The sequence below is a fragment of the Caenorhabditis remanei genome, chromosome V, assembly GCF_010183535.1.
Source record: "Caenorhabditis remanei strain PX506 chromosome V, whole genome shotgun sequence".
Classification (NCBI taxonomy): Eukaryota; Metazoa; Nematoda; class Chromadorea; order Rhabditida; family Rhabditidae; genus Caenorhabditis; species Caenorhabditis remanei.
In genome coordinates this window covers 21151638-21179378 of record NC_071332.1, presented here as the reverse complement: position 1 = coordinate 21179378, position 27741 = coordinate 21151638, and the positions used below count along the sequence as shown (strand labels likewise).

General features: G+C 38.9%; 2 protein-coding genes across 2 annotated transcripts; both read left to right on the top strand.

Moving 5' to 3' along the window:
- Positions 1–6024: 6024 nt before the first annotated feature.
- On the top strand, positions 6025–6485 carry GCK72_021766 (uncharacterized protein; the record flags this gene model as incomplete). The annotated part of the gene is made up of 2 exons (XM_053734482.1): positions 6025–6298; positions 6358–6485. 2 exons carry the CDS (start codon positions 6025–6027, stop codon positions 6483–6485), a joined length of 402 nt encoding a protein of 133 aa, XP_053583395.1.
- Positions 6486–10094: 3609 nt separating this feature from the next.
- GCK72_021765 (uncharacterized protein) lies at positions 10095–27700 on the top strand (the record flags this gene model as incomplete). Its single annotated transcript, XM_053734481.1, has 12 exons — positions 10095–10240; positions 10657–10762; positions 14005–14137; positions 16246–16665; positions 20732–20885; positions 24677–24737; positions 25612–25710; positions 25757–26122; positions 26171–26328; positions 26622–26763; positions 26818–26966; positions 27067–27700. The coding sequence occupies 12 exons, from the start codon at positions 10095–10097 to the stop codon at positions 27698–27700; spliced, it is 2568 nt and encodes an 855-aa protein (XP_053583394.1).
- Positions 27701–27741: the final 41 nt, after the last annotated feature.

Below are 27741 nucleotides of genomic sequence, written 5' to 3'. Positions count from 1 at the left end.
AGTTGGTCACTGTAACAAAACTACACTGACCAAAAGTTGTCAGTGTAAGTTACAATGACAAACTTTGACTATGTATATCTCAAAAGTGGGCAGAGCTATCTAAAATTTGTCAATGCAGTTCTAGTCATGTCTGATGTACACGCTAATTTTTAGGGTAATGGGGTAAAAACGGGCGGTGCGGGTGGCACCGATACTCATATAATTAGTAAGATTATCATTATCATGCCTTCAAAAAATTTTGGAACCCTGGTCACTCCTCCCCAGAACCAAGACCCACTGCCCAAAACCACTACCCAGTAAACACTCCCCTTTTCCCCGTTTTCTTGATATTCCCATATCCATTTCTTTTCCTATTCTTCTTCAATTTCTCACCCTCCTCCTCCTCCTCCCCTTGTCGTATCCTTTCTTCTCTTAGATTTAACACTCATCATCATCATCTGGGGAGGGACGACGAGCGGACAAAAAATTGTGGATGTGTGTCTCATTTTTGTTTGGTTTATGTTGGTGCCTTGGAGGACATTCAAATTTTTATAATGGTGCATAATGTGCTCTGTTTGTACTGATTCCGATCCTTAAAGCCTGACAGCAATGTTCTAAGACCCTGAAAAAAGAGTCAAAGACCCATAAGGCACCTGCTGAGCTAGATCAAGCCGACCTGATTATGATTTCCAATTAGTTTCTGGTCTCCTAACAAGATTTGCAATTTTTCCAATTTTCTTTTTTCTATTCCTCCCGATATAACTTTTTTATAACACGTCAGCATGTGCAACTCTTTTTTTCCTCTTTTCTATAAAACGAACTAAGACGGTGCTAGTGTGAGACCAGATGGATGGGAGGAGAAAAATGAAGGAATAAAATAAGGGGGAATGGAGAGAGAGAGAGAGACAAACTTAATTGAGTAAGTGCGTCCCCCGGTCATCTCCAAGTTCTTTTTCCGCCCTTTTTGTTGAGTTTATCTCGTTTTATTCACCCCGATAGGTTTTTGTGGGAGGAATGCGGCTGGGGTGACGTTGACGCGTTTTTTGAAATCTATGGGTTTTTAAATGATATTTTTGTGATTCCCCGATAGGTTTTTGTGGAAAGGATGCGGCTGGGGTGACGTTGACGCGTTTCTGGGGATTTTTGGTCCGTGTTTTTCCGTGGGATTTATAATATCATTTTCATTCAAATTTTCACACGATTTCCTGAAAAAAAAGTTCCCACGGTTGCATTTTTTGTTGGCAGTGTTTTCTGCGATTTTTAAACAGATTTTCGTCATAAACCCCGAGTTTTAGCTTATTTTGATCATCTGAAGTCGGTTTTTTTTGGGATTTTTTTCAGATTAGATCTCAAAAACAGCAAAAAATTTTGAACACAGCAATTTCATCCCTTTTCAGCTTTTCCCAATTGAATTTACATGCTTTGCGATGCCGAAACCTTGAAAATTGTGAAAATTCTGGGTTTTTCAGCAGAATAACTTCATTTTTTGACAAAAACCATTTTTTTAATAATAAATTTTTCGGACAGTATAAAAATGTTGGTCACTGTAAAAACTTTGTCAGTGTAATATAATTTTTACAGTGACAAAACGACCCCGGGACGTTTCAAAGCCAGACGTTTTCCAACCAAGACATTTGGCAACCCCTGGTTTTGAAACCTGTCTGATAACGTATGCTGATACATTTTAGACTCTAAAACTTACAAAAATCAATAAAAATCGAAGTTTTCCAGTCCAAACGCTACTTTGAAACCTTCAGATTTTTATTTTGCTCCCCCCTGTTATCCACGTACTTTATCCCAAAACAGTAAAATTCCGTGAGAAAACTATGTTTCTCCTTCACCATCACCACGTCCACGTAATTATCCCTGCAGCTTCCTCCCTTCCATTGAATAAATAAAACAATGAATTTCATCAGAAAAGTTGTTACGAGCAAGCGAGGGGGGGGGGGATGGAAATGAAACGTTTTCCCCTAGAAATTAAACTTGTGACCCCCACCCCGTCCGTCTCCAGACACCCCCCCCCCCCAGATGGTGGGAAGAAAATATGTGAGTCATTGTTGATTTAGATTTTTGATAAATAGCAGTCTAGATGGATACAAAAAATAGAAAAAATAGAAAAAATTTGGACTCTTCCGATCAAATTTTCAGAGAATTCCATATACACTATGACTTGTTTTGGTCATGTCTCCTTACAGATTTTATTTCATGTTTTTTCCTTCTGGAACACATGGTAATTTCCCAATGGACCTAGAGTCCTTATGCTCTTTTTGTTGTATTTTTTTCTTCCTTACTCCTCGTTGCTCTTTTACCGAATTTACGAGAGAAACAAAAAGAACGTTAATGAATTTTAAAGTCTTTTTTTGTTTTTTCCTCCTTCCACTTTCCTTGTCTGAAAACACGAACCCTCTCTTTTTTCAGTTAATGCGAGTCCGCGCCTCGTCCTACTGTCAGATGGACGACCGGATTCCATTCTTGACACCACAACTCAACAGTCACTTGCATAGCAGATTGTCGGCGGAGACGGAAGCGACTAGTGGTGAGTTTTATGGCGGGGGGAAATGGGGTACACTTTTGTACATAGTTGACACCTTTTCTCTAAAACCACAGCCTAGAATCTTATAAGTTGATCAGTGTAACTAATTAGTCAGTGTGCCTATACACTGAACATGATGTTTGGAGGTGGCCTAAGGCTTCAAGTTTTGTCAAACATTTTCAAGTTTTCATTTATTTGACATTTTTTTGTACAGACTCATGGTGCATGGTTGTTCTCTCAATTTCGCACACAATTTCCTTCGATTTCGATAGAGCGCGGTTGTAAGCAGCGTGACGTGATAATAGTTCATCAAAGAGAGCCGCCGCTGTCAAAACTACCTAGTAACTCAAAAACGTTATTAATAATTTAAAAAAAGATTTTGTAAAAAAAATTTCAAATTTCAATATTTTTGCGAAAAAATTTTGTGAGAATAACACCACTTCTTTTCAAATTTAATAGTCCTCAATAGGCATATATATTTGACAATACAACAATAAAGTCTAGCTCACAAAATGTACATATACTTTCATTTTGAAAAAGTGAGCTTTCGTTTCCGAAAGATTTTTTGAGCCGTTCACATAATATTTGGAAATTTAAAGCGGTAATTGTGGGAACTCAAAATAAGAATTCTGCTATGAACTTCAGTCAGGAGACTTGAATTTTGAGAACGGATTCAGAATTCTTAGTTTTTTATTGTCCTATAAAAGTCATCTTCCAATTCATTTGCCCCCTCCCTGTCCCCCAAAAACATATCTTGTACCTCCTCATCAAAAATGCACGCTGTCTGCACTACTAATCAACACATTTCCTCTTTCGGATGAGAGGGGTCTCCTCTACATAAAACATTCTTTGGTTCCGCTTCCCTTTGTCAGTCATGAAAAAGCCATAAGCTCTTTGTATTGATCCGATTCGCTGTGTGGTGTCATGAGCTGTCTTGAACTGCATTGAGCCGTATATAGGATGACGTGATCTAGTGAAAGAACTACGGGGGGATTTAGGGTCTCTAATCACCCATATTTTTCCCTTTTTAGAATTTTTTTCCTCTTTGATTCATAATTCTGATGGGGAGCGCATTTTTCATTATAAGATTTGCTCATATTCAAAAAACAAGTTAATATTATAAATAGCTACAAAATGTCATAGTTCTCGAATAGCATAGTTTTGAAATGTCATGGTTTCGAAAAAACGTCCCCATTGAAGGATTATATAATCGTTTAGGCTTAAGCTTAGATATTTTTCAGGGCTTTGGCTGGGGCCATTATCAGGCTCTGACCATCGTTAAGCTTAGGCTTACAAAATCGTGTAGAAAAATAGTTTAGGCTTAGGCTTACACAATTTTCAGGCTCAGACAATCTTTAGGCTTATCTTACAAAATCGTGTAGAAAAATAGTTTAGGCTTAGGCTTACACAATTTTCAGGCTCAGACAGTCTTTAGGCTTATGCTTACAAAATCCTTCAGGCTTAGGCTTAGATATTTATCAGACTGAACCAATTGTTTAGTCTTAAATAATCGGGTTAGGCCAAAAATTGGTGTTTCCATACTTTTTTCCCACGCTAGACCACAACAATTTCTCGAAAAATTGTATACTTGTAATTTGGAAGCAAACTCATTAGTTCTATTGAAGGTGTGGTGCTGGTGGTAACTGGATATCTCTGCTTTACACATCGCGTGACTTTTTGTTCGGAATTACAATTTTTGGTTTTTAGTTCCACTCTGGTACTGTGGTGGCCTAGAAAATTCTAGGTCACAGGCTCCTTCTGAACAAATATAATATGTTATGAATGGATCTATGCATTGTATCATTCGAACACATTTTTTTCTATTTTTTTTCTTTGTTCAGTACTCACTATAATCCATGTTCTAGAAATCCCTATGCCATAGAGATTTTCAGTCAGAATGATACCAAAAATCTATATCTCTCACGAGGCTCCCAGACTAATTTCCGGTACTCTTTGTCCTTTTCCTTTCCGCTAACGATGACGAATATAAAAAAGTCGAGAAATCCATAAAAATATGTTGGAAACGGGACGAGGAGGGCTATAAAAAATGGGTGTCATAATCCGCTTTATTCCACTTCTCATCTCCCAGCCCATCTTTCTTCTTCACTTTTTTTCTTATTGAATATTTCTTATTATTTATTTCCTCCCCAGAGATTTTGAGATTTCAAAAAAAAAATATCAAAAAAGTGATTGCCCCTAGACACCAAGGGATTATTTTGAAAATAAAAATTTTCTGTTCGGCTGAAAATTCTAGAATCTGTGGTTCATAGTTTGATGGTCATGGGTCCAAAGACCTAGGTAAACATGTACATAGTAATGGCTTGGGTTACCTGTTACATATGTAGTGTTCAAAATTTAGTATTTTTAAAATTTTGAAAGTTTTGTGCTTACAGAACATTTTTAGAAGAGTTTTGGCATCAAAGCACGTTTTGAACTTTTTGATCTCTGTCACTATTATATCAGTCCATTCAAGAACGTAGGAGTTTAAAAAAATTTGCAGTATAAAAAATATATTTGACTGACCAAACAAATCGGTACATTTTTAGTCTGGTCAACTTGTATTTTGGAGTATTAACTATCTGATTTTATTCAATTTTTTGTAGTAGTTTTAGTTACTATTGCTATATCAATAGTTCAGTCAATTTTTATCCTGAAAAATAGCATTTTTGATTTTCAGCTGTTGCTTAAATGCTATAGTTGAACTAGGAAGTAAATTATTTAATTCTTCTATTTTGGGATGTCTTGTTCAGCATTTCATACATACCTCTGGCTGGTTTAGTGAAAATTAATAAACTCTTTTTCTGCTTTAATAATTTCGCCAATTTTTAGGAACTCTGACCTGCTAACATTTTAATCTCAAAATCATGGTGTCGATTTTTTATTAACTTTTATATATTCTTGTTCAGCACGACTCGTTTAGTAATTGAGCCGATTTTCAGTTAGTTTGACTTCTGAATTCCAGAATTAAATAAGTTAGTTGAACATTTAATCATTATTAATTAACCATTTTTCAAAATGTCTTTTTTTATGCTCTAAAATTTAAAAATGTAAAGTTACCCAAATTTTTAGCTACTAAGGCAGGAGAGCTTGCGATTTTCTTGTTCAGCATGTCTGATTCAGTAGATCCATTAACTTTCAGCACATTTAACCTATAAGATTCTGAGAAAATTCAATCTTGTGTTATTCCGCACTTTTCTAAACCAAATTTGGTACTTCAGATACTGCAAAAATTAGAAATAGTGTTTTATAGTAATTCTGTGTAAAGTGCCCCTGCACTTTTGAATCTCATTCTAAATCTTGGAATTGGAATCTCAGAATCATAATATTGTAGTGTTTTGCCAAGATTTTAGTCTGTCTGGAGTTAGTGTATACACAGAATTGAATCAAATTTCATGTAGTTTCGTTCTTTTTTATTTTTGTTTACTATTGTTTGTTAGAAAACCAAATCCAATTAAAAAAGAACAAAAACGTTTTCTTCCTTTCTTCACTTCCATTTTTTATTCTACCCCACTATGTACTCTCCGTTCTCCTTCTACCGTAACCATCGCCGCTATGAACTCCTTCCTTCATATAGTTCCCCGATGGCACCACCAGCGGGCACCCATAAAATCCCTCGTATCACCAAGTGCTCTTCCGACGGCGCTTCTCCACGTCATCACAGCCATCCCCGTCGCTTCTCCACAGACCGCCCGTGTCTTACGGTCTCGTTGAGTCACGAGACACGGCGAAAGCGGAGCAGGTTGATAAGAACCCGCAATGTTCAGAGTGATAGTAGGAAGAGTACCAGTGAGTTGTGCTCCGATGGTGATCTGGTGGCAATCAGTAAATCAATCAATAATTTCCAGGCAACACACTGTCAAGCTCCCTATCGACTATCCCCATCACCGGACACCATCAGAAATCGGGAGCCACGCCAAGCAGAGTGCTCGTCAAAGGGCACACAGTGTCTACTTGTACTCCACGATTCGGGTGAGTCAGAAGTAAAAGTTAAGGGTGAGAATAGAAAAATTTTGATTTGATTTCTGATGGCAGTCTCTTTCTCTTTCTGAGAAAGCCAAAAAGAAATGCAGGTGGAATAATGAGGTGTAGCGCGCAGGCAATTTTCAGTCACCCCCCCCCTTTTTTTCCCATTCCTAACCGAGAAATGCCCGAAAAGAGCGCGAGTGTCAATTTGCATTCTAATCATTGTTTTGTCTCCCCACACCGAGTCCCCCCCCCGGCTGGAGGGAAATTATACATTCCTTGCCCCGGGTTCCACTTTTATTGATCTTTATGATATTAGTCATGTGTTTGATCTATCCATTTCATGTGTGACAGCATTGGAGCACATTAGCATAGCTGTCGGTGTAGAACTTCGGGGGATCAAGTTTAGAGCATTAGAGCCATACTTGTCAAGGCTCGGTTAAAAATGAAGCAATTTTTTAAATTTTTTATTGAAAATATGTACATTTTCGATGATTTTTTAGAATTTCTTCTAATTCTAAATGATAGTCGAAAATTCGACTTTTTCGAGACAAAAATTCGAAAAGTTTTGGAATTTGAGTTTTGGCGCCAAGTACCCGGGCCTTATTTTTGCGTCTCAAAGTTCGAAATGTTCCTTTTTCAAGCGGGAAAAGCTCAAAAATCAAGATTTTACCAATAGAGCGCAATTGCATAGCTTGAACATTGAAATGAAATTTATGGTGTGGTCGTGACGTGGGCTTTGAGAATTTTAGGTCATCTCCTTTGCACCTTTTCACCTTCAAAGCCAATCTGAAGCAAAACTTCAATTTTTTGAAATTTCCTGGCACTACTGTAGTGTCTGGATAATAAAAATGATAATATTGGATTCAGCGGAAAAATTGGAGAATTTTAGTATGAATATGACAAAATTTGGGCGGTTTTAAGCCAAGGAACCTTGTAAATCGGTTCTATTTTTACCTGCTTTTAATGTTTTAACTGATTCGGAATGCCTAGAATTTCAGCTACAGTCTGGAATTCCAGAATGCCAGATCATTTTACACAAACATACATAGCAAGCAATCAATTATAAAAACAACACGCAATCCATCAGCCCGAAAAGGTGTCAAATTTCTTTCCTCACTTATTTATTCTATTCTGAGAAGGAAGCTGAAATGCGCGGTATATAAAAGGAAGGAGGCGTTTTGCAGAAAGAGGGAGAGATAGAAAAGTCATTCAAACAAACGTTTTTTATGGTGTATGTGTGTTCTTCTTCCATTTTTTTGGAGCATTTTCGCGATATCGAAATTGCCACATTCCCGTTCTCTCATATTTTCGGGGGGCTTGTTTCATTCTACAAAGAATAGAAAAAAGAAGAGAATTTTCGGTTTTTGGGTTTTGGGGCATATCATGTGAAACGGAGCGTGAGAATATTTTAGAAGAAGTCAACCTTATCAGTGATATGGTGAGAGCCGCATATTATGTTTTTTGAGAATGGTCTTCTGTCTCTATTTCTAGAACTTGTGTTATGTTGTTTTGAAATATCTATATCTGCTTTTCCGTCTTCTTCCTGTAAAAGAGTTTTTCAGTCGTGTAGTCCTCGCGGATAAGATTTTTGTTTTTGCGATATAAATTGAAAAAGACGACATTTTGTTGAAAAAAAGCGAAGAATTGTGCGATAATTTTGAGAAAATCTGAGAGAACTACAAGGCCGCGTGGAAAAACTCTTCCACCTAGGCTCTCGTTCGTGCTTTTCCTTCGTCCTTATATATTTCTCAGGTTTTTAACGGTTTGGTCTTCAATTGTTTAGACAGATTTATAATTTTCTCCTATCTTTCACTCTCAGCTAGATTCTTAAAGTTTTGAGATGTCTAACCCCAGTTTAGAAATGTCCAAAGCCATCCAAAGTCTTTTTTCCAATCAAAACAAATTCAATATACCTGCTGTTTTTAAGGTTTCTAAATACCTTAATTCCGAGTTGTCTCATTTTCAAGGAGGACTGAATTTATATTTTTATTGAAGATTCCGACGCTTCAGACAATTCTAGGGAACTTCGCATTTGCTAAAAAATTTGCTCTAAACGTCACCATTTTCGTTCTCCCGACTTGAAATGTGTAGTCCTTCTGGACAAGGTTTTTTGCTCAAATCCTCGTTTTCTTACCTTTTTCAATGAATTTCCGTGTTTTTTTCAGATTTAAGAAAATTTGTTGGAAAAAATATGGAAACGAGCTACAAAAATGCAGATCCAGTGAATATTCATATAACCAAAATTTGAGACATACATATGTACTAGAGTGTCGTATAGCGAGACGATTCCAGCTGATTCCAGCATATTCTCGCAATCGTCTCGTTTTGCTCTGTCTCGTTTTGTCCAGCATAAAGTTCAGCATATTCTCGTTCAGCAAAGTTCAGTTCAGCAAAAGTTCAGTTACATCATATTCCAGCACGTTTCATTTATTTTTCATTCCCGCACAATTTCTTGCTGGACATTGCGAGAATCTCGCGAGACGAACGTGAATTATTTTTCTGTGAGAAAAATAGAAAAATCTATGCTAAAGTGTTATTTCCGTGATCTTTCATTGTGAATCAAGTACAGTGTTCCTTTATTTTGAACTTTTTTCGAAGGTCACGGTTCTAACAATGTCAATTTTGCTTTATTTTCAACATTCATTTCGTAAAAATCTGAATGAAAAAATAAGTAGAAACGTCAAAATTATATTTTTTATACAAAAGAAGGACCACGTTCGTCTCGCTAGATTCTCGCAATGTCCAGCATGAAATTATGCGGGAATGAAAAATAAATGAAACGTGCTGGAATATGCTGTAACTGAACTTTTGCTGAACTGAACTTTGCTGAACTATGCTGAACGAGAATATGCTGAACTTTATGCTGGACAAAACGAGACAGAACGAAACGAGACGATGCTGGATTCAGCTGGAATTCTCGCAAAGTGCTGTAACTGATTCTCGCGAGACGACACTCTAATATGTACTCTATCTGACACTAGAAGACTCTCTCCAAAAAATTAGTCATCCCTTCTCTAAGTCTTTGGAGACGCGGCTTTCAAACAATCTATAAATTTGGCCATAGGTACTTTCGACTACGTGGAATCCATTCCTGCAATCAAAACCGGTTAAATGTTTCTGCGAGCCGAGTTATGAGCTCACAAACGTTACGCTTTTTTACATGGAATTCCAAATTGGCGAATGGTGTACCCAAAGGGGTCCTTCTTTTTCTTGATCATGTGAAAAGTTTAAGAGCTCATAACTTAGTCTGCAGAGACATTTAGCAGGTTTTGATTGCAGAAATAAATTTGGAAACCTCGTCTCCAAAGACTTCCCTTGTCAGTTGGATAAATTAAGGAATATTTAAAAATGAGATCAATTTTGTTATAGAAGCAGCAGACCAGAACAAAAATAATACTTTTATTAACAGCTGTCTTGCAGAAAACGCCGCCTAAATTCAATTTTTGAACAAATTTTGAGGTTATGTTGAGTAGCTTATGTAGATTTAAGAGATATTTTTGTTGGTTTGATCCACGTATCTTCTTTCTGTTTGCTTGTTCCGTTCTTCTTCTTATTCTTTTTTTCAATATCTTTCCTTCTCCTCCTCCCCCAAAAAAGTACAAAGTCCAATCTCCAGATGCCGTGGGCATCCTCATCAGACATCTCCTCAGAAGATGCCTATCCAATGCGACCGCTTCCCCAGAACGGAGCATTCCATCGTCGGTCACCTCGGATGCCCAAATACTCGGACACCATTCTTCACACCTATTCGTGCCGCAAATTGTATGGATCTATGATCTTTCAAAGCGTCTAGAAAATATATTTTCGGATTTTTCGTTTTCCAATTTCCTTTCTACAATTTTTTGTCTTTATCCCGTTGCGACAAATTCAATTTCCGATAAGTCTCTGATTTGACATCACCTGAAAAAAGGGGCAAAAAGTGGGCGGAGCCTACCTAACATGGCAACTTTTATAGGGGGGAGAAGCATAACCACTTTTTTCGTCCCCATTTCGAAATTCTCTTCAAAATTCTATGGGGTTTTTGTCAAAACAACGGAAAGCGGTGGCTTCCCGCTCGTTTAGACTTCGTAGGAAGAAGCTACCGAACCCGGAACGGACTCGGTAAGAGTAGTTTTATTAAAAAGAGGGAAAATTTGAAAAAAACTAGTCAAGACCCCTCATAAATCCATAATTTTCAGATCCACGTCTATCCCGGCGCCTCTCGATCGCCGTCAGGGAAGAAGCTGCGAGTTCCACACGTCTGATGATGATCGACACGATCGCTATGACAACCCGATTGCTCAGGTGAGGGGTTTTCACCTGGTCTGATATAAGAAATGTAGTGTACATTAGACGTATTCCATTAATCATTTTTTTGAATTTATATTTCCAATAATTGGGGGGGGGGGGGGGGGGGGGGAGGGAATAACAAGAATATATTTTTTGTATGGTGTGAATACAAGTTATGTCTTATTTTTATTTGTGTAATGGCTAGACGGTTCTCTGAAATAGTAGACTAATTTTGGTCAGTGTAACTTTTGGTGGTTACTGTAGCTCTGATGGTTATAACGACCTCTGCCTCTACCCAAATTACCTGACTCTTGGCATGGATACTAAACAATTCTAGAGCTACATTTTTGTAGTTGGCAACTTTCGGATTGGTCCGCCCACTTTTGAGATATACGCCTTTAAAGATAGCAGGAGGAGCAGACGAGACGCAGAGAAGCAAGAGTGTCTGGCTGTCTGCGTCTCCCCCTTCCCCTTCCCCTTCCTATCTTCCTTCTTGAGGCTTATTTTCAACGCGTCGTATCTCAAGATCCTGCAGAGATATCAAAAAGTTGTCAACTAATGAAATGTGTGAAATTTCATGGTGACTATTTTAGTTGGCAAAAGTTTTTTGATAGCGCTGCAGGGTTTGTGATACGCGGCTTTAAACTGATTGTCCCTAAAGCCTTCATGACGCAATCTGAAATTGATATCTTGACATTATCCTTCAAAATGTCAAAACCCACAAAATGCATCATACTCTATATGAAACCCATATTAATATAATTCCTCCTCGTATTTGCTTTGCCCTCCACCCTCCTTCCATTCCAAAATTCTCATCAATTTTTCATTTTCCAAAAGATTTGGGCCTCGTCTCCTTCCGCCTGGATAAGCACATTCAAGAGAGGCTGAACTTTTTACTGGTCTTCAGAATAATTGATCATCCAGAAAAGAATTTAGTGTCTCCTTGGGATAGGGTAATTAGTGTCCGTCCCGCCTCGTAAAAATGTCTCATTGGAAATCCGAGGAGCTCCCATAGCTATAGGATGAAGGGCGAATAAATTGAACCAATTTCTTGCTCAAGAGGGTTTTAGGTTTTTTTTTCATCTGGAACTTTCTTTTTTTCTTTTTCCTGATGAGTTTTCCTCGGTGATTTTTATATAGATAAGAAGCTGATGACGTGAGGAATCTGAACTTGTTCTTGGATTTTGCAGATTAGGTGACGCCCCTAAGCTTTCAAGCCATGTCTCTCGGTTTATTTTTGACCTAATAGAAATCTGAGTAGAGTTTTGGAATCCTCAGGAACTAATCGTTTTCCATTATATCAGTTTTAGGTTTATGGATAAATTAGTTTTCAAGAATTGACGATTTAGACGTTTACCTTTGTATCTCGGCTCATTTTTGAGCTAATGAAAATCTGAGTAAATATTTTGAATCTTTGAAATTTCAGCTTTCTAATCATCTACTTTTTTATTTGAATTATTTAATTTAAACATGTTTTTTTCTGGTCAGACTCTATTTTTTTGTGGTTTCACCGGAGCGCGCTTGCATTATGAATCTGCTGCCATTTTATTAGAGGTTTTTGCTGAATTTGCGGCTAATCGGACGATTCTAGACACATTTTCAAAATTTTAAGTAAAAATTCTAAAATTTTCAAAAATTTTCCCCTGAATCTCAAGTGGTTTTTCTCTACTTCCCCGTGCTCTTGAATAACTCAACTCAGTTATCTTAATTGCAATTAACGAATAATTCAAACATTTCTGCACTTATTCAGTAATTGCGCTTCATCGAACTTGAACCTCCCGTTCTGAAAAATTCTCAATTGAGCGCACTTACCCATTTTCATACATTCAACATCATTCTAGTAATTTCACATGAAAACTTTTTTTTGTTCAAAACTCAATTAACTAGACTACTTTCAGCTGCTTGTTCTCTAAAAATGTGACTCATAGAAACTTTTTTACAAACTTTTTCCATTCCGTTGTTTCTTCTGTTTGAGTGCTGAAAATGGTGAAAATATGATTTCCCTTATTCAAATCTACTCTCTAACTCGTTTTTTTTGCATCCCGTCCCTCTTTTTCTACTTTTTTCAACTGCCAACACAAAAAAACGGCCTAAACATCATTTTACTTTGTCGTTCCTTCACACTTTACTTTATTCTTCTATTCTCTACTTTTTTATTTTTCATTGTTAGAATTCGAACCACTTCTAGAACTCTCCAGATGACCTCTCCGGCGGACTCGCCGTTGAATCGACGGAAAACTGAGCCAAAGCGGGTTTTAGGCACTAAAAACGGCTCGTTATCCGCTAATTCCGGAGAGAAAAATGAAGGAAGGGATAGAGCGTTTTCCATGTATTCGGTGAGCTTTTAGCAGGATTTTTTATCTTAAAATTGTTCCAGTGCTCCCAATTTTTGGTGTGCGTATTAAGCATGTCTAGGGCTACATTTTTATAGTTGACAACTTTTTGATTGCTCCGCCTACTTCTGAGATATGCCCCTTTAAAGATAGGTACCTGGAGGCACCAAAGGAAGAGAGAGGCCGCAGAGAAACTAGAGTGTCTGACTGCCTGCGTCCCCCCTCCACCTCCTCTCTTCCTTTTTGGCGCTTATCTTCAACGAGTCATATCTCAAGATCCTGCAAAGCTATCAAAAAGTTGTCAACTAATGAAATGTGGGAAAATTCACGGTGACTATTTTTGTAGTTTAAAACTTTTTGATAGCGCTGCAGGAGTTTGGGATACTCTGCATCAAACTGACTTAGAGCTAAAAATGGATTTGACAAGTAAATTGGCTAAACGAGAAGAAATTGTGTGAGAGACACAGAGAAATCAGACACTCTAGCTTCTCTGCGTCTCGTTACTCTCTCAGGAATATGCCGCCTATCTTTAAAGACGCGTATCTCAAAAGTGACGCTAGTTATCAAAAAGTTGTCAACTACAAAAATGATCAGCATATAATTCTCTACAACTTTGTAGTTGACCACTTTTTGATATCTCTGCAAGAAAGAGACGCAGACAGTCAGACACTCTCGCTTCTCTACTCCATATTGTCTCTCAGGCATGCATCTTTAAAGGCACATATCTGAAAAGTGGGCGGGGCTATCAAAAAGTTGTCAACTAAGAAAATATTGCCGAAAACTTTTTCTATACAATGTAATAAATTTTGAACCAAAAAAGCGCGAAATGATTCTGTGAGAAATTTTTGAATTTTGAAAATTTTGGAAAAAAAAAAAAATTTGGTCACTGTAATTTTGGTCATTGTAAATTTCCCCTTATTCCAGGTCTCCTCCGACATCCTCCGCGTCTCCGGCTACACCCAACAATTCCGGAGCCTTCTGACCGCTCGCTTCTCACCACGTCGCGAGTCGACACCAAATGTGAACATCGAGGCAGCAGAGGATGAGAATAAGAATGGTTAGTTTTGGGTGGGGAATTTCGATTTCAGATGGATAAAAAGGGTAAAGTACTTGGGAATCGGTTGGGGCTCTGCTCTCTGACGTGTCCCCCTCCTATCCCCCCGTTCAATCTCTAAAGAATTCTCCAATCGCATTACACTTTTTATACATATACGTAACACATCTCCGTGTGCCTAATCTTCTCCTTCCCCCTTTAGAATTCTTTAGAAGGGGACAGAGAAGATAATGGCTCCGTCAGGATGCTCCAAAAGATTCTCCGACGGAGATTACCCTTTTTAGAGCGGTTTTTTCAGGTTTTTGTGTTTTTTTTTGTTGGAAAAATCTATGATAGATCACCTGCATGTTCCACGACGTCAGATGTAAAAACAATTATATATATTAAAGAAAAACAAAAAATCACGGGTCTTCTTGTTCCTAATCCTAAAAGAGCTATGAATAATTCTAGAAATGAAGCTCCGCCCACTTTTCGCAATATTGACGCATTCCTAGGTTCACTAGTTCTAGAACGTCCTTAAGGTATCAGGCTCCGCCTGAAGGGGGCGTGGCCACCCAGACTACTTCCTCACGGATTCATATCAATTCATAGAAAACCAACTTCGTATGAAATATGAAAAAAAGAATGAAAAAAATGAGAAAAACTAATCCCTTCCAGAGAAAAATAGAGAGAAAAAAAAGCGGGGAGCGTGATAATCGAAAGCTGAAAGGGAAAGCGAGAGCCAAAGTCAATAATCCTGATAAGATTAAATATTTTTCTATCCACTTTTTTCCGTCGTTTCTCGTTTCCCCCCAGCACTCGCCTGAAAATCATTTATGTGAAAGTCTAGGACTCGGTGTTTTATTGATTAATGGGGTTTTTTGGGGGTGGGTGGTTAGGTCTAGACCTGATTTTTGCACTTTTTTGAGCCTAGAGCCTAGAGCCTAGAGCCTTGAGCCTAGAGCCTTGAGCCTAGAGCCTAGAACCTAGAGCCTAGACCCTAGAACCTAGAGCCTAGAGCTTAGAGTCTAGAGTCTAGAGCCTAGAGCATAGAGCCTAGAGCCTAGAGCCTAGAACCCTAGAACCCTAGAACCTAGAGCCTAGAGCCTAGAGCCTAGAGCTTAGAGTCTAGAGCCAAGAGCCTAGAGCCTTAGGCCACGGGATTCTATTCCACGGTAAGGAGTTTCTAGGCCACCGTCATTATGGATTTTTGAATCTCACTGTCAATATCCGTTTTCCGATCATATTTCAGCATGTTAGAATCTTAGAATCCAGACCTTTTTTCTACGTTATCAAAACTTCCTTCTTATTTCCTTACCTTACCGACTCTGAGCTTAAACCGGGGCGTGGCCTTCCTTTTTTCCTTTTTTTCGAAAAAAAAAGGGTAAGAGAAGGAGGGGGGATGAGGTGATATTCGAGAAGCGGTGGACTAGAAGAGAGAAGAAGCAAGCCACAAGAAGAGGAGCACTCAGTTGTGTGTGTGTGTGTGCTCCGTGGTATGCACACACGCAACCAAGGGGGCAAAACGGGACGCTTCTTCTGGTGGTGCTTCTTCTTCCGTTTTTTTTTCGCTTCTCTTTGCCACTTATATATAGTTAAGCCACCACCTCTCCACCATATTTTTTTTCCAGTTTTTCTATTATACTTTTGTGTCATCTGTTATCCTTGTGGGTTTTGAGTTTTGAGTCATTGTAACGTCACTGTAACTTTTGTTGGTCAGTGTAACTGACAATATTCATGTAAATTGATACCCGGATTTTTAAAAGTTTGGTATGTGTACAACTTTTGTATTGCTCCGCCCACTTTTGAGATATGCGTCTTTTTAGGAGCCGCAGAGAAGCTAGACTGTCTGACTGTCTGCGTCTACGGGCCTAACTTTCTAAACGCTATCTCAAACATCTTCTATTCTGATCTTTCATTTTTCTACTTCGCTCTCTGATCACCTCGTCATCTTTAAAAACGTTTTGTCACAAAAAACCCCGATTCCAGAATCATATTACCGTCACCTCAATCCTCAGGTCGAAAAAACCGAAGACTACTGTAACCGGATCCTCACCAGTTACCTCCAAAATTCACTCTTATAACCTCCCCTTCGTACGTCAAACTGAACCCGCAGCCAACGTGCTCCACAGCGATTCCGCCTCAACAGCCTCTGCTTGACCTGCATGGCTGCCCAAGCACCGAGGTCTCCGAGCTTGGCGCCAGCTCCTCCTCACATCATCATCCACGACGACGAACGCGTACAATGAGTCAGAAGAAGAACACGCCGGAGAGCCGACGTCGTCGGAGTGAGCTGCTGACGAACGGCGCCGCGATACCGTCGACGTCAGGTGCCTGTGTGACGGCTCCCAGGAAAACTAGCTGTCACGTGGCGGCACCTCCTAGACGGTCTACACTGGCACCGGGTTCGACGGCGCTGATGGCGTTGAGTCAGTTCGATTCGCGTCGATTCTCCACTATCGACGGCGCCATCGGCTTGAAAAGAAGCAGTACGAAGAGGAGGGTGATAAGAAGTGACCCGAAACAAATTATTCATATTTTCACGAATCCATGTAAGTCCAGGTCCACTAGAGCGTGTTTGCCCAAGATATATGATACCCCCCATTTCTCTCCGTTTGTTTATTCATGAACGGACGGGGCGGCACGTCATCTGAATTTTGTTGAATTGTGAAGTGTCTGGAATTGATGATGACGTTATTAACTCTCTGTTCGCGAAAAAAGTGAAAAAACTGAAAACAAAAAGACAGAAAATGAGTTCTGAAAATGAAATAAGTTTCAAGTCGTGCCTCTGCGCGACCCGGGTTAATCCAGAGGGCTTATTGGGGTGAGTGACGATGGCGGCGTCATTTCAAATGATTGTGAGGCATGGATTATGGAAGAAGGGCGAATAATTGTAATGGAGTATGTATGTGTAAGACCACGGGAAAAGAAAAGTGCACGGCGACTTTTGTTTTGTTGGTTTTAGTTGGGAAAAACGGGTGTTTTGGCAGGAAAAAATCGCTCAAAAATATAGTTTTCACGATAATCCGAGCCCAGCTTTCATAGCTTACCGCTTCCTCAGAAATCGGTGCTTTTTACGAACTCACAATATCTAGGCCATCGTCTTTCAATATATTTATATCCTGGACACGGCCACCGCTTACAAACTTCTAAATTTCTAGGCTACGGTCTTGACTCTATTGGAGAACTTGCCCGTTGACAGGACTATTGAGACCATGGCCTAGAAATCATACGGCCACTGAATTGTGAGAAACAGATTCGTTTTCTACACTACCGTCACCGATTTTGATGTCGTTATTGAAATTTAGGCCACGCTCTCCAATTTCTTGGCCACGTTTACCATTTTCTAGGCCATGGCTCCAGAGTCGTAGGCGACGGCCCTTATCATCGCTATCATCGCTATCATCGCTATCATCACTATCGTATCTCCATGAATTCAACATTCTCAAAATTTCCATCAAATCCCAAATCTCCTCTTTCAATCTAACAACTTTTGCCCTCCTCCTCCTTCCTCCTCCTCTTTTTTCCGATAATGAGCAATTTCCGCATCATTACCTCTGCTTTCTGCAAATAGAGTGTCTTCCTCCGATAAAAATCACGTACTTTTCCTATTTTCCCTATTTTCCGAGAAAAAGTTTTTTACTTCTAACAATTAGCCTTATTTGTGATTTTCGCCACACACAGAAAAAACTCTTTCGTTTTCTCACGATTTTTCTAATTCTTCCCATACCGTCTGGGGTAGTGAGTAATCGCGCTCCACGGTACTCTATCCAGGGGAGCGTATTTACATTGTCTTGTAACTTCAAAGTTCATCCTCTTCTCCCCTACGACATCTGGCAAAACGACATATAATCTCAATCTTCTTGGTATTAAAATAATCCGTGGTTGATGATGTCTCGAGTGAAAGTTTTTATAGATAAAATGTGTTTTTTTTTTCTCGATTTCCTGAGGAGTGCAAGTCCGTCAAGTCCGTGTAACTTGACACAGATTTCTTTATTGAATCAGTATGGAAAAAATTGTATTTACATATTACACACCTGGTGTTATAGCCTATTTGCTGTTTTTAGAATCGCTTCCAGTAGGTCACAACTTCTGAAAATTGTCTAACATACTGAATAAATCATGACAAATAGGAATATATCGAAAATTCGCAACATAGACTCTGACATGTAAAGTTTTAGGAATGAAAATTGCTGAAATTTTGCTGAAAATTAGCTTAATATGACATGCTTAGCAAGAATATGTAAAAATCAGAGAACTTTTGAGATTCAGGGTCTTAACGGTAGACACTTAGAAAAAATGAGATTTCTTTGGATTTTCGATGCGAATTGTTTCGAAAACTAGCCGAAAATATGAAGTAATACATGATCAATAGCATACTGTAAGAATTTTCATAATTTACCTTTCACGTTTTGGGTTTCTAGGCCATGAAAACTCGGTCATATCCTATTTTCTATAAGAAATTCGGATTCAGTGTGTCAATACCGTTTGAATGAGTATAATCATGACGTATTTTGCTTAAAATCGAGAAATTTTGGGTCCCGCCACGATTTTAAAAGCGCATAAACTAGGAATTTTCGTTTTTGAGCAAAATGTGTCATGATTATACTCATTCGAACGGTATTGACACGCTGAATTTAAATTCAAAGTCGAAAATTTAAAATGACCGAGTTTTGATGGTCTAGAAACCCAAAAAGTGGAATTTTAGGCCAGGAATGAGATTGTTATACTAATCAACAGTAAAATTCCGGGAATTTGTTTTTTTCTCAATTGATAGCCATTTTATAATCGGTACTATCTATCAGTGAAAAATTCAAAAAAAATAACGCGGAATTCCGCTGATGTTCCGCTTTCGGCCTTCCGCCTTCCTCCATTTCAAGCTCCTTAACCAATTTTCAAACTTTACTTGATATTTAACTTCATATTACATTATTCTGATCTTCCGCCCCCTCAAAACTCCAAAAAGTGTCTTCTGACCTTATTTACTAGTAACCATTTGAAAAATCCGCTCCAATTCTGACTCCAAACTCATTTCCTCATCTTCATCCTCCCAAAAACATTCATCATGTGTATATAGTTTGATTCTAACCCAAAAAAAATGTTTTCCACACGCAACAATATTTCAATTTTCAATATGACCAATTGTTGCAAAAATTCAATACATATGTATAATAAATGAGTGTCCGGCCACTACTACTGCTACAACGAACCGACCAAAAATTATCCCATTAAATTTAAATTCAGGGGTCCACAAGTTGGGGGAAAAAAGTGGGGTGGTCATTGTCCGTTTGGAAATTAATCGTCTATTTTATTCGCCTGCGTCTCTCTCGAATCTTTCAAATGTTTCCCCCCGATATCCCTCCCAACTCTTCCCGCCCGGTGCCTTTTTCTATAATTAAAAACGGCTGGGCGCCTTTCCCCCCCAAGAGCCCCCCCCCCCCCCGCACACACACACAGAGCAACTCAGCCGAACAGCTCAGACTCCGCCCCCATTTTTTCAGCTCACACTTGGAGCCTTATTTCTGTTCTTTTTCTCCCACTCTTATTTCTTGTCCGCGTGTCTTGGCAACCAACGACTTCTTCGCTTTTTGTCCCCCCGTTAATCCTTTTCCATTAATGACATCCGGTCGTCTTCAAGGATTCCCATTCGCTTTTTGATTCATGCAGAAGTTCCAAGCGATCATATTTGGGTTCTGTTTCAATTCTGACGCCAAAATTCTTATTGATGAAGGTATTGGCAGGAAGTAGGCGCGGCCTCAAGAGTCTACAGGTTCTTAGGCCTAAGCCTAAGGAAAACACTTTCGGCTTAGGCTTAAACGGAAATTTTAAGTTAAGCCCTAAGGGATCACTTAGGCTTAGGCTTGAGAAAGACTTAGACTAGGGGTTAGGGTTTTAGGCTTAGGTTTAATTGCTTAATTGATTTTGCTTCAAAAATTAAAAATGCTCCAATTTTGGTCAGTGTAACTTTCATACACTGACCAACTTTGTCAGTGACACTGACACTCGCATGCTATAACTCTCCAGGACGAATTTCTACAAAAAAGTTGTCAACTACAAAAATATAGCCCAAGTCCTGTTTAGTATTCGTGCCAAATATTGAAATCAGGGTATTTAACAGAGCTGAAAAACAGTATGTAAAAGTTGATCATTGTCAAAGATACACTGACAAAGTTGGTCAGTGTAAAACTTACGGTTTTACCGCACAACTTGCCAGATTCCCGAAGTAAGAGAACAAAGACCTCCCCAAAAAAAAAACCACCAAAAAATTTTTACTCCCCGAATATTTTTGTTCCAAGTTTGTTTCCCTATGGGACATAGACTCGCCAATAAATTGAGTGACTAGTACATTGGGGAAAAATCGAAGAACAAAAGAGAGTTACTCTTCTGGGAATATTGTTGACGGGTTCTCCGGAGTTTTTTGAAGTCACAAATTTCCGGGAAATTTTTGGAGCGTCACATCAGAGGCAGACGCCGTCAAATATAGACGGGATTCAAATTTCATAGCTGGGAAATGTGGGAAATAAGAAAAATAATAACACAGTGACTAATCGACACATAATTTGGGGTGTCAAGAATTATCTCAGTACAACCCATAATTTTGATTATAATTAGTTGCAGATGACCGTTACGTGAATGGAGGTGTCCGTTTCGACAATGACGTCATCGACGAGGGTGGCACAGCTTCTGGAGCGACGACGGGCGGTCTACAGACTCCCCGAAAGATTGCTGGGTTCAGAAGACGGCAGAGCGGTTATGGTATCGCTATTTCGAGGTGAGTCAGTATCTTTGAGTTCTGGGTTTTTTAGAAAGAAGAACAAAGGAAAAATACGTCATTGGGTTTTTTTTTTCTTTTTTCAGCTCCAATGAGCACATATACATTAAAACAAGGCTGTGTTCTGCACTCCGACTGAGTCAGTCGATGCCTAAAAGTTTGGTTTGTACCTTATAATGCTAATGTGTTGAGCCGTCATTGAGACGGGATATCCGGCGTCTAGAAGGGAAATTGGGTGGAGTACGCTAGACGTTTTTGTATTAGTTAGGTTCTGGTCATTGTAGATTTACACTGACAAAGAATAATTATCAGTGTATGATAAATAAATATGAGGGAGTTATAGTAACCTAGAGCTTGAAAACTCTATATCTAAGGAATTAGATAGGATTATGCTAAGACTTACTTTTATCTTTTACTCAGGTGACCCTTTCTTTCGTACGTTTTGTTATACAAAGCCCTATCTTTAAAGTTACATATCTCAAAAGTGGGCGGAGCTATCAAAAAACGTTTAACTACAAAAATGATCTGCATAAAATTCTCTATAACTTTGTAGTTGATCACTTTCTGATAGCACTGAAAAAAGTAGACGCAGACAGTCAGACACTCTCGCTTCTCTACTCCTTCTCTCCTACCATCTTTAAAGGCGGATATCTCTGCACTGTGCAATCCTAGCGAAAAGTGGTCAACTACAAAAATGTAGCCCTAGGCTTGTTTGATATACTTATCAAATTTTTAATCTTATTAACTTTCCTAGAGACCCTGACGGGATCTTGAAGGTTGTCACTCCATCAATTACTACTCAAACCACAAGAACCCTACTAAGCATGTGTAACTTTTTTCTATTTTTCTTTTTTTTGTGAAATTTCGCCGATCCTCTGGGTATCATAAAAAGAGGGCCCCAAAATGTGTATTCTGTTTTACGCCTCTCTCCATTTTTTTCTGGAAAAATTTTCGCATTCATTTTTAATCTTTTTCCTAAAAATTGTTTCTGCAGGGCAACCTTTTCGAGGTGGTAATTTGAGATTCATGAGAATTTTTTTTGGGATTTTTGGCGAGGAGGGGACTAAGAAGATACTAATAATTTTGGGAAATTCCGAAAACTCTGCAGAAACTTCCAAAAAAACTTCTAATTATGAACTTTTTTGTCATGTGAGTCATTTTTTTTCAAAAAAATATTGCTGACATTTCCCTTCTAACTCTATTATCTTCTTTTTCGCCAGAACCAGGAAAAGAGCTAATCAAAATTGTATGTGTATCCCCCGTCGGAGCCGCCCAAATAGGACCAAATAGGCTCCGCCCCCTTTTACACCTTTCCTTCCGGATTAGGAAGAGAGAAAACCCCCATAACTCACGTCTCCTTTTCCCTGGATTTAAGAAATATGGCACCGAGTTCAATGGAGCACACATTCACTAACAGTATTCCTAGCATTATTATGCCATGGTTTTGTCTGAAGAGGGATTTGAGGAGAATTATGTAGGTTGTACTGAAAAAAAATGCTGAAAAAAAATGTTGCCCTTTTTTTGGTGAATTTGATTTTTCATTCCGGTATATGAAAATTCGAGATTCTGGGTTTTTCTTGAGTTTAATTTGTGCTTTAAACTCCTAACACTTAAAAAATCAAAGGAAAAAAATTCAGAAAAAAATGTTGTCTGAAATTTTTTTGGCTGAAATTTTTTTCTGATTTTTTTTCGATTTATCTACTTCTTTCATTCCGATGTCTGGAAATTCGGGATACTGGTTTTTATAGTTTAATTTGTGCTTTAAACTCCTAACACTTAAAAAATTTTTGTCTGAAATTTTTTTTGCTGAAAATTTTTTTGTCTGAAATTTTTCTTTCGGTATTTTGTGCCTTCACCATTAAATTTTTTCATTTTTTTGAAAATTAAGAAATTACCTATAACAGTTAAAATCAGAACGTTTTCTGAAAAAAAAACTGAAAATTTCAACAACAAAAAAAATTCAGAACTTTTTTTCCAATTTTCCAATTTTTTTCAAATTTCTGAAAATCATTTTCGAAACATTTTTGACACCTTATGAATCCCACGATCCTTTCACTTTCCCACAAAAAAAATTATTCCCTTTTCCGAAAAATTTCCCAAAAGTCCATCTCTCAGGAAATCGAATTAATCTCATATCTGTTATATGATATATATTTTTTGGTTAGAAGTTTAATCGTTCCGTGAGATAAAAAAAGAAAAAAACATTCATATATTTTTCACAACCAAAATTTTTTGCGGATGGTGGGAACCTTATTGACCAAAAACGGAAAAAACCGAAAAAAATTTTCAGCACCAGCAGAAAAAAAAGGGATAATTCAACAATTTGATTACAGCAATCGAAACTTTTACTATTCCGTTTCTCTGCGTCTCTCCACTTACCATACTCTCTCGCCCATCCCCCTTTCCTAATTGCATTTCTGATCCCTCTCGACTTCTCACTGAGTTCTCGGCTATCCTCGTCGTCGTCACTTGGCAAGTGTCATTGACAAAATTCGATATAAGGAAAAAAGGGGCGTGGCTTGTGTTAGAAGAGGAACGAAGCGGAAGCTGAAACCCGAATTCTATCAACACTTTTTGTCTTGTGGCGGCTCTGCTCTTCTTCTTTTTATTCTTATGGAGAAATGTTATCTGAAGAGGCACTAACTGATCCCGAGTTGAATGTTTTCTATTATCCACATGAATGGCGGTAAATTTTTTGTTTGAATAGGCTGAAAAAAAATTGGGGGAAAAAAGTTTTACACTGACCAAAAAAGTTACACTGACAAAAATTTGGTCAACTTTGACACTCCGTAACTTTGGGATATGTGGTTTATTTTTTACAAAATTTTGTTGACTACAAACTACAAGTTTTGTGCTATATTTTTGTAGTTGAAAGTTTTTTGATAGCTCTGCAGGGTTTTTAGATACAAAGGTTCTGCATCCGCTAGCCAAAAAAACTAGTCAACTTTGACACCCTGTAACTTTGGGTCATGTGGTTCGTTTTTTATAAAATTTATTTGACTACAAACTACAGTCTTGTGCTATATTTTTGTAGTTGAAAATTTTTTGATAGCTCTGCAGGCTTTTGAGATACAGGCATTTCAAAAAATAGAGCGAGATAGCGCGCGCAGAGAAAGCAGGCACCCTCGCTTCTCTGCGTCTCCTCTCGCGTCGCCTCAAGTACCTAACTTTGACCGCCCGTATCTCAAAACTATAAATAGCTACAAAAAAGTTCCCAACTACAAAAATGTAGGCCGATTTTCGGTCTATCAGCCCAAATAAAAATTTTCAAAATCCTACTTTTTTGGAGATCAGGACGGCTTTCAAAAGTTAGCCGTTTTTTTTTGATCACTGAACCTTCTGGCTTAAAAAGTCTGTGTTGTCAGAATCTCAGCGCCATTGAGAAAACACATTTCGTGACACTCCATCTCATATTCCTTCCCGTCTCTCTGTCTAATGAGCACCCTATATAGGAAAACATGAAATTGTACCCCCGAATACATTCTTTCTCGTTGCCCTCAATATATATATGAAAAAAGTGGGCGGAGTCAAAAAATCAGAAGCGTTTTTTTGCGTTTTTGATGGAAGGAGACTCATAACATCTGGTCATTTCGGATGAAAAAGATTTTTATTTTGAACTTTAAATTCTCCTCAACTTTTCAATATTGGACACTGAAAGATGCGAATTTTCACCCGAAAAACTATCGTTGACACAATATTCTTCTTTTTTGAGTGGGTTTTTATTATAGTTTAAAAAAAAAGTATTCAAAAGTTTATTGATTTAAAATATGTACATAATTTATTTATTTCAGCGACAGTACCGCAAAAATGCGATGCCGGCTCCGCAAGCAATTGTTCATTCGAAGAAATAAGGTATGTTTTGGCAGCACACATCACTTTTAGAGAGCGAAAGTAAAAAAAGGAGAAAGTAATTATATTTATCTAAACTTGAAGTGCTTGCACCTGCATGAATAGGGAGTAATTAGGTTTAGGGTGCATAAATAAGTAAGAAGAAGAAATTTGTGACTGCGTGAGGGAAAACATGGAAGCTTCTAGACATGCTGATTCTGAAAATATAAATTTCATGAAGCTGTACCAAAAACTGACCGAGTAATAATGGCTCTTCGATAATTTCCAAAAATTAAACTATTCGAAAATCTGTAACATTGTGAATTCTGGATTGAATCTGCCGATTTTTGTATCAAATTGCTCAAAATTTTATGGAGAAAAAGGAAAAAAACAATTTTGATCCTGAAAAAATATGACCACACTGTTTTAGGCGTTGTCAAACCCGGCTAGCTCCGGACTTGAGGTCTGAGGTGTGAGGTCTGACATTCGTTTTTTGGATTTTTTGAAAATCTGAGTAGGAATCTGTAGTGTTTAGTGGCCTGGGATACTTTCAAGTCCGTAAATTCCAAATCTGAAATAAAAATTTGCTAAATCTTTCTGTGAGCCAAGTCATGAGCCGTCAAGCGTTTCCTATAAGCTTTTTTGCATGACTGGAGTTTCTAACAAGAAGATTTTTTGGAAACTGTCTATAATACTGAACAAGATATGTTGAACATAGTGGTATTAACAGTTTTGAAATTAGGTAGATTTTGCTTGAAACTTCAAGATCTGAAACTTCTGAAAACTGGCTATCTTCTGCTATCTTCTGCTATCTTACGCTATCAGCGCTATCTAGATCCCCAGAGCGTTTCCCACGCGCGCGCCAAAGTCACGCCAGCCTCAATTCCCCTTCTTCCAGGTCTGTGACATATCTCTGTTCCTCGCCGTTGTTGGCCTCATCCTGGTGATAATCGACTCTGAACTTACGGCTCTCTCTGGCTCTACCGGTATTACTAAAGTGAGTTTTACAGAAATCTTATTATGGTTTTTTATCACTTTTTTAGGACTCCCCCATCTCAATAATCCTGCGCTCCGCCTGCGTCGTCTCCACATTTTTTTTGATCTGTTGTCTGGTGAATTATCACGCGATCGAGGTGAAAATCGCGTTGATCGACAGTGGAGCGGATGACTGGCGAGTGGCGTTTAGTACGGATCGATTTGTGAAAATGTTGATCGAAGTGTTGGTCTGTATGATTTGTCCGTTCCCTGAAATCTTCTCCGACGGTCTCATGCGAATGCCCTATATCAATGCGGACACCCGACAGGTCAAAATGATCAACGTCCCCGTGGATGTCCTACTGTCGGTCCCCATGTTTCTACGCTCCTATCTAGTTTGTCGCTTTATGGTTCTACACAGCAAACAGTTTCAGGTAAGGGTCCCAAGATCTGTGAGCCGATGCAAAATTTTACAAATTCAGGACGCCGCCACCCGGTCAATCGCCGCACTTAACCGTATCTCCATGGACTTTCGATTCGTGATCAAGACTATGATGGCTGATCATCCACTTCGTGTTCTTATAGTCTTTACACTGTCCTATTGGATGTGTATGTCTTGGATGTTTACGCAGTGTGAGAGGTGAGACATCTGGATGATAGGACCCACAGGCAGACTTAAAACTGGAAATGACCTAAGTTCAGCGCTCCCTAGAGTCAATCTTTTGGCATTTTTGAGAAGATTTAAGGCATCCGAACGTAGATACACACAGACAGAGCCTTGACAATTTAGCAGAGCTGAGATACTGTATGTCAAAGTTCGTCAGTGTAAAAGTTACACTGACAACCTTTTATACAACTTTTTCTAGACCATCGAATTAGTATGATTTGGGACATACAGGCACCCCGACAAAGTCAAAATTCTCATTTTTCCAGATACGACGGTCAACTCGACGTGGAGCACTACTACCTCAACTCAATGTGGTTCATCATGGTCACCTTCATGTCCATCGGCTACGGTGACATCGTTCCGAACACCTATTGCGGACGCTGTCTTTCGATTACCACTGGTATTGTGGTAAGAATTTTAGACCCCACGAGGTGTTTGGATCAAAATTTTGTGCGGTTTCAGGGCGCCGGAGTCTCCTCTGCGTTGATCGCTATTATCTCGCGGAAGCTGGAATTGTCGAGAGCGGAGAAGCACGTGAATAACTTCATGGCCGACTCGAAATTGACGAATCAAAGGAAGAATGCAGCGGCCAGTGTGCTTCAGGAGACGTGGTAAGTGTAACTTTACACTGACCAACTTTTCGTTGGGGGTGTTTAAGTATTTTTTGGTACAGGAACCCTAAGATTCTTCTTACAACTTTTGTCATTCCAGGTTCATCCATAAATACAAAAAAGCGTTGCACAAAGGCGACGACCTTCGTCTCCGTCACCACCAACGTCGCTTTCTCCACTCGATCAACGAATTCCGACGCATCAAGTGGGATCAGCGAAAGCTCCAAGAGAAAGGAAACTCGCTGCTCGACGTCGGAAAACTTCATAGCGATATGCACGAGACCCTGTGGGAAATGCATCGCACCCAAGATCACTTCATCTCCCAGATCGACGTGCTCACCCAGAAAATTATGGAACTCCAGTTGACACTTAACACCCGTCCACCGTGTTGCGCCGCCCCGGTCACCTCATCTCAAGACGCCTACTTCTCCACCTCCACTCAACTTGGTACAGTACTCCCCACCGTAATCCCGACGATCCCGTTACCAAGTCAATCCCCAATGCTTCATGCTAGCCAGTCACATCGTGAACCCCTACAAGTCACTACCACTGACGCCGCCCTCCCGAATTCTGCTTCGATTCCCAGAATCTCTGTGGGATCTACCACGTCGTCAGCGTCGTCAGGGAATGGGTCACTCCCTCAGTGTACTGTAGATCAGTTGTCGAACTGCCCAACCGGTGGCATCTACGCTACAGTAACCACCCCGTTGATCTCCAATTTTGAGGAGGTCTAGCTAATTTTTTTTTTGTTTTAAAAAAGTTTCATTTTTTGAAA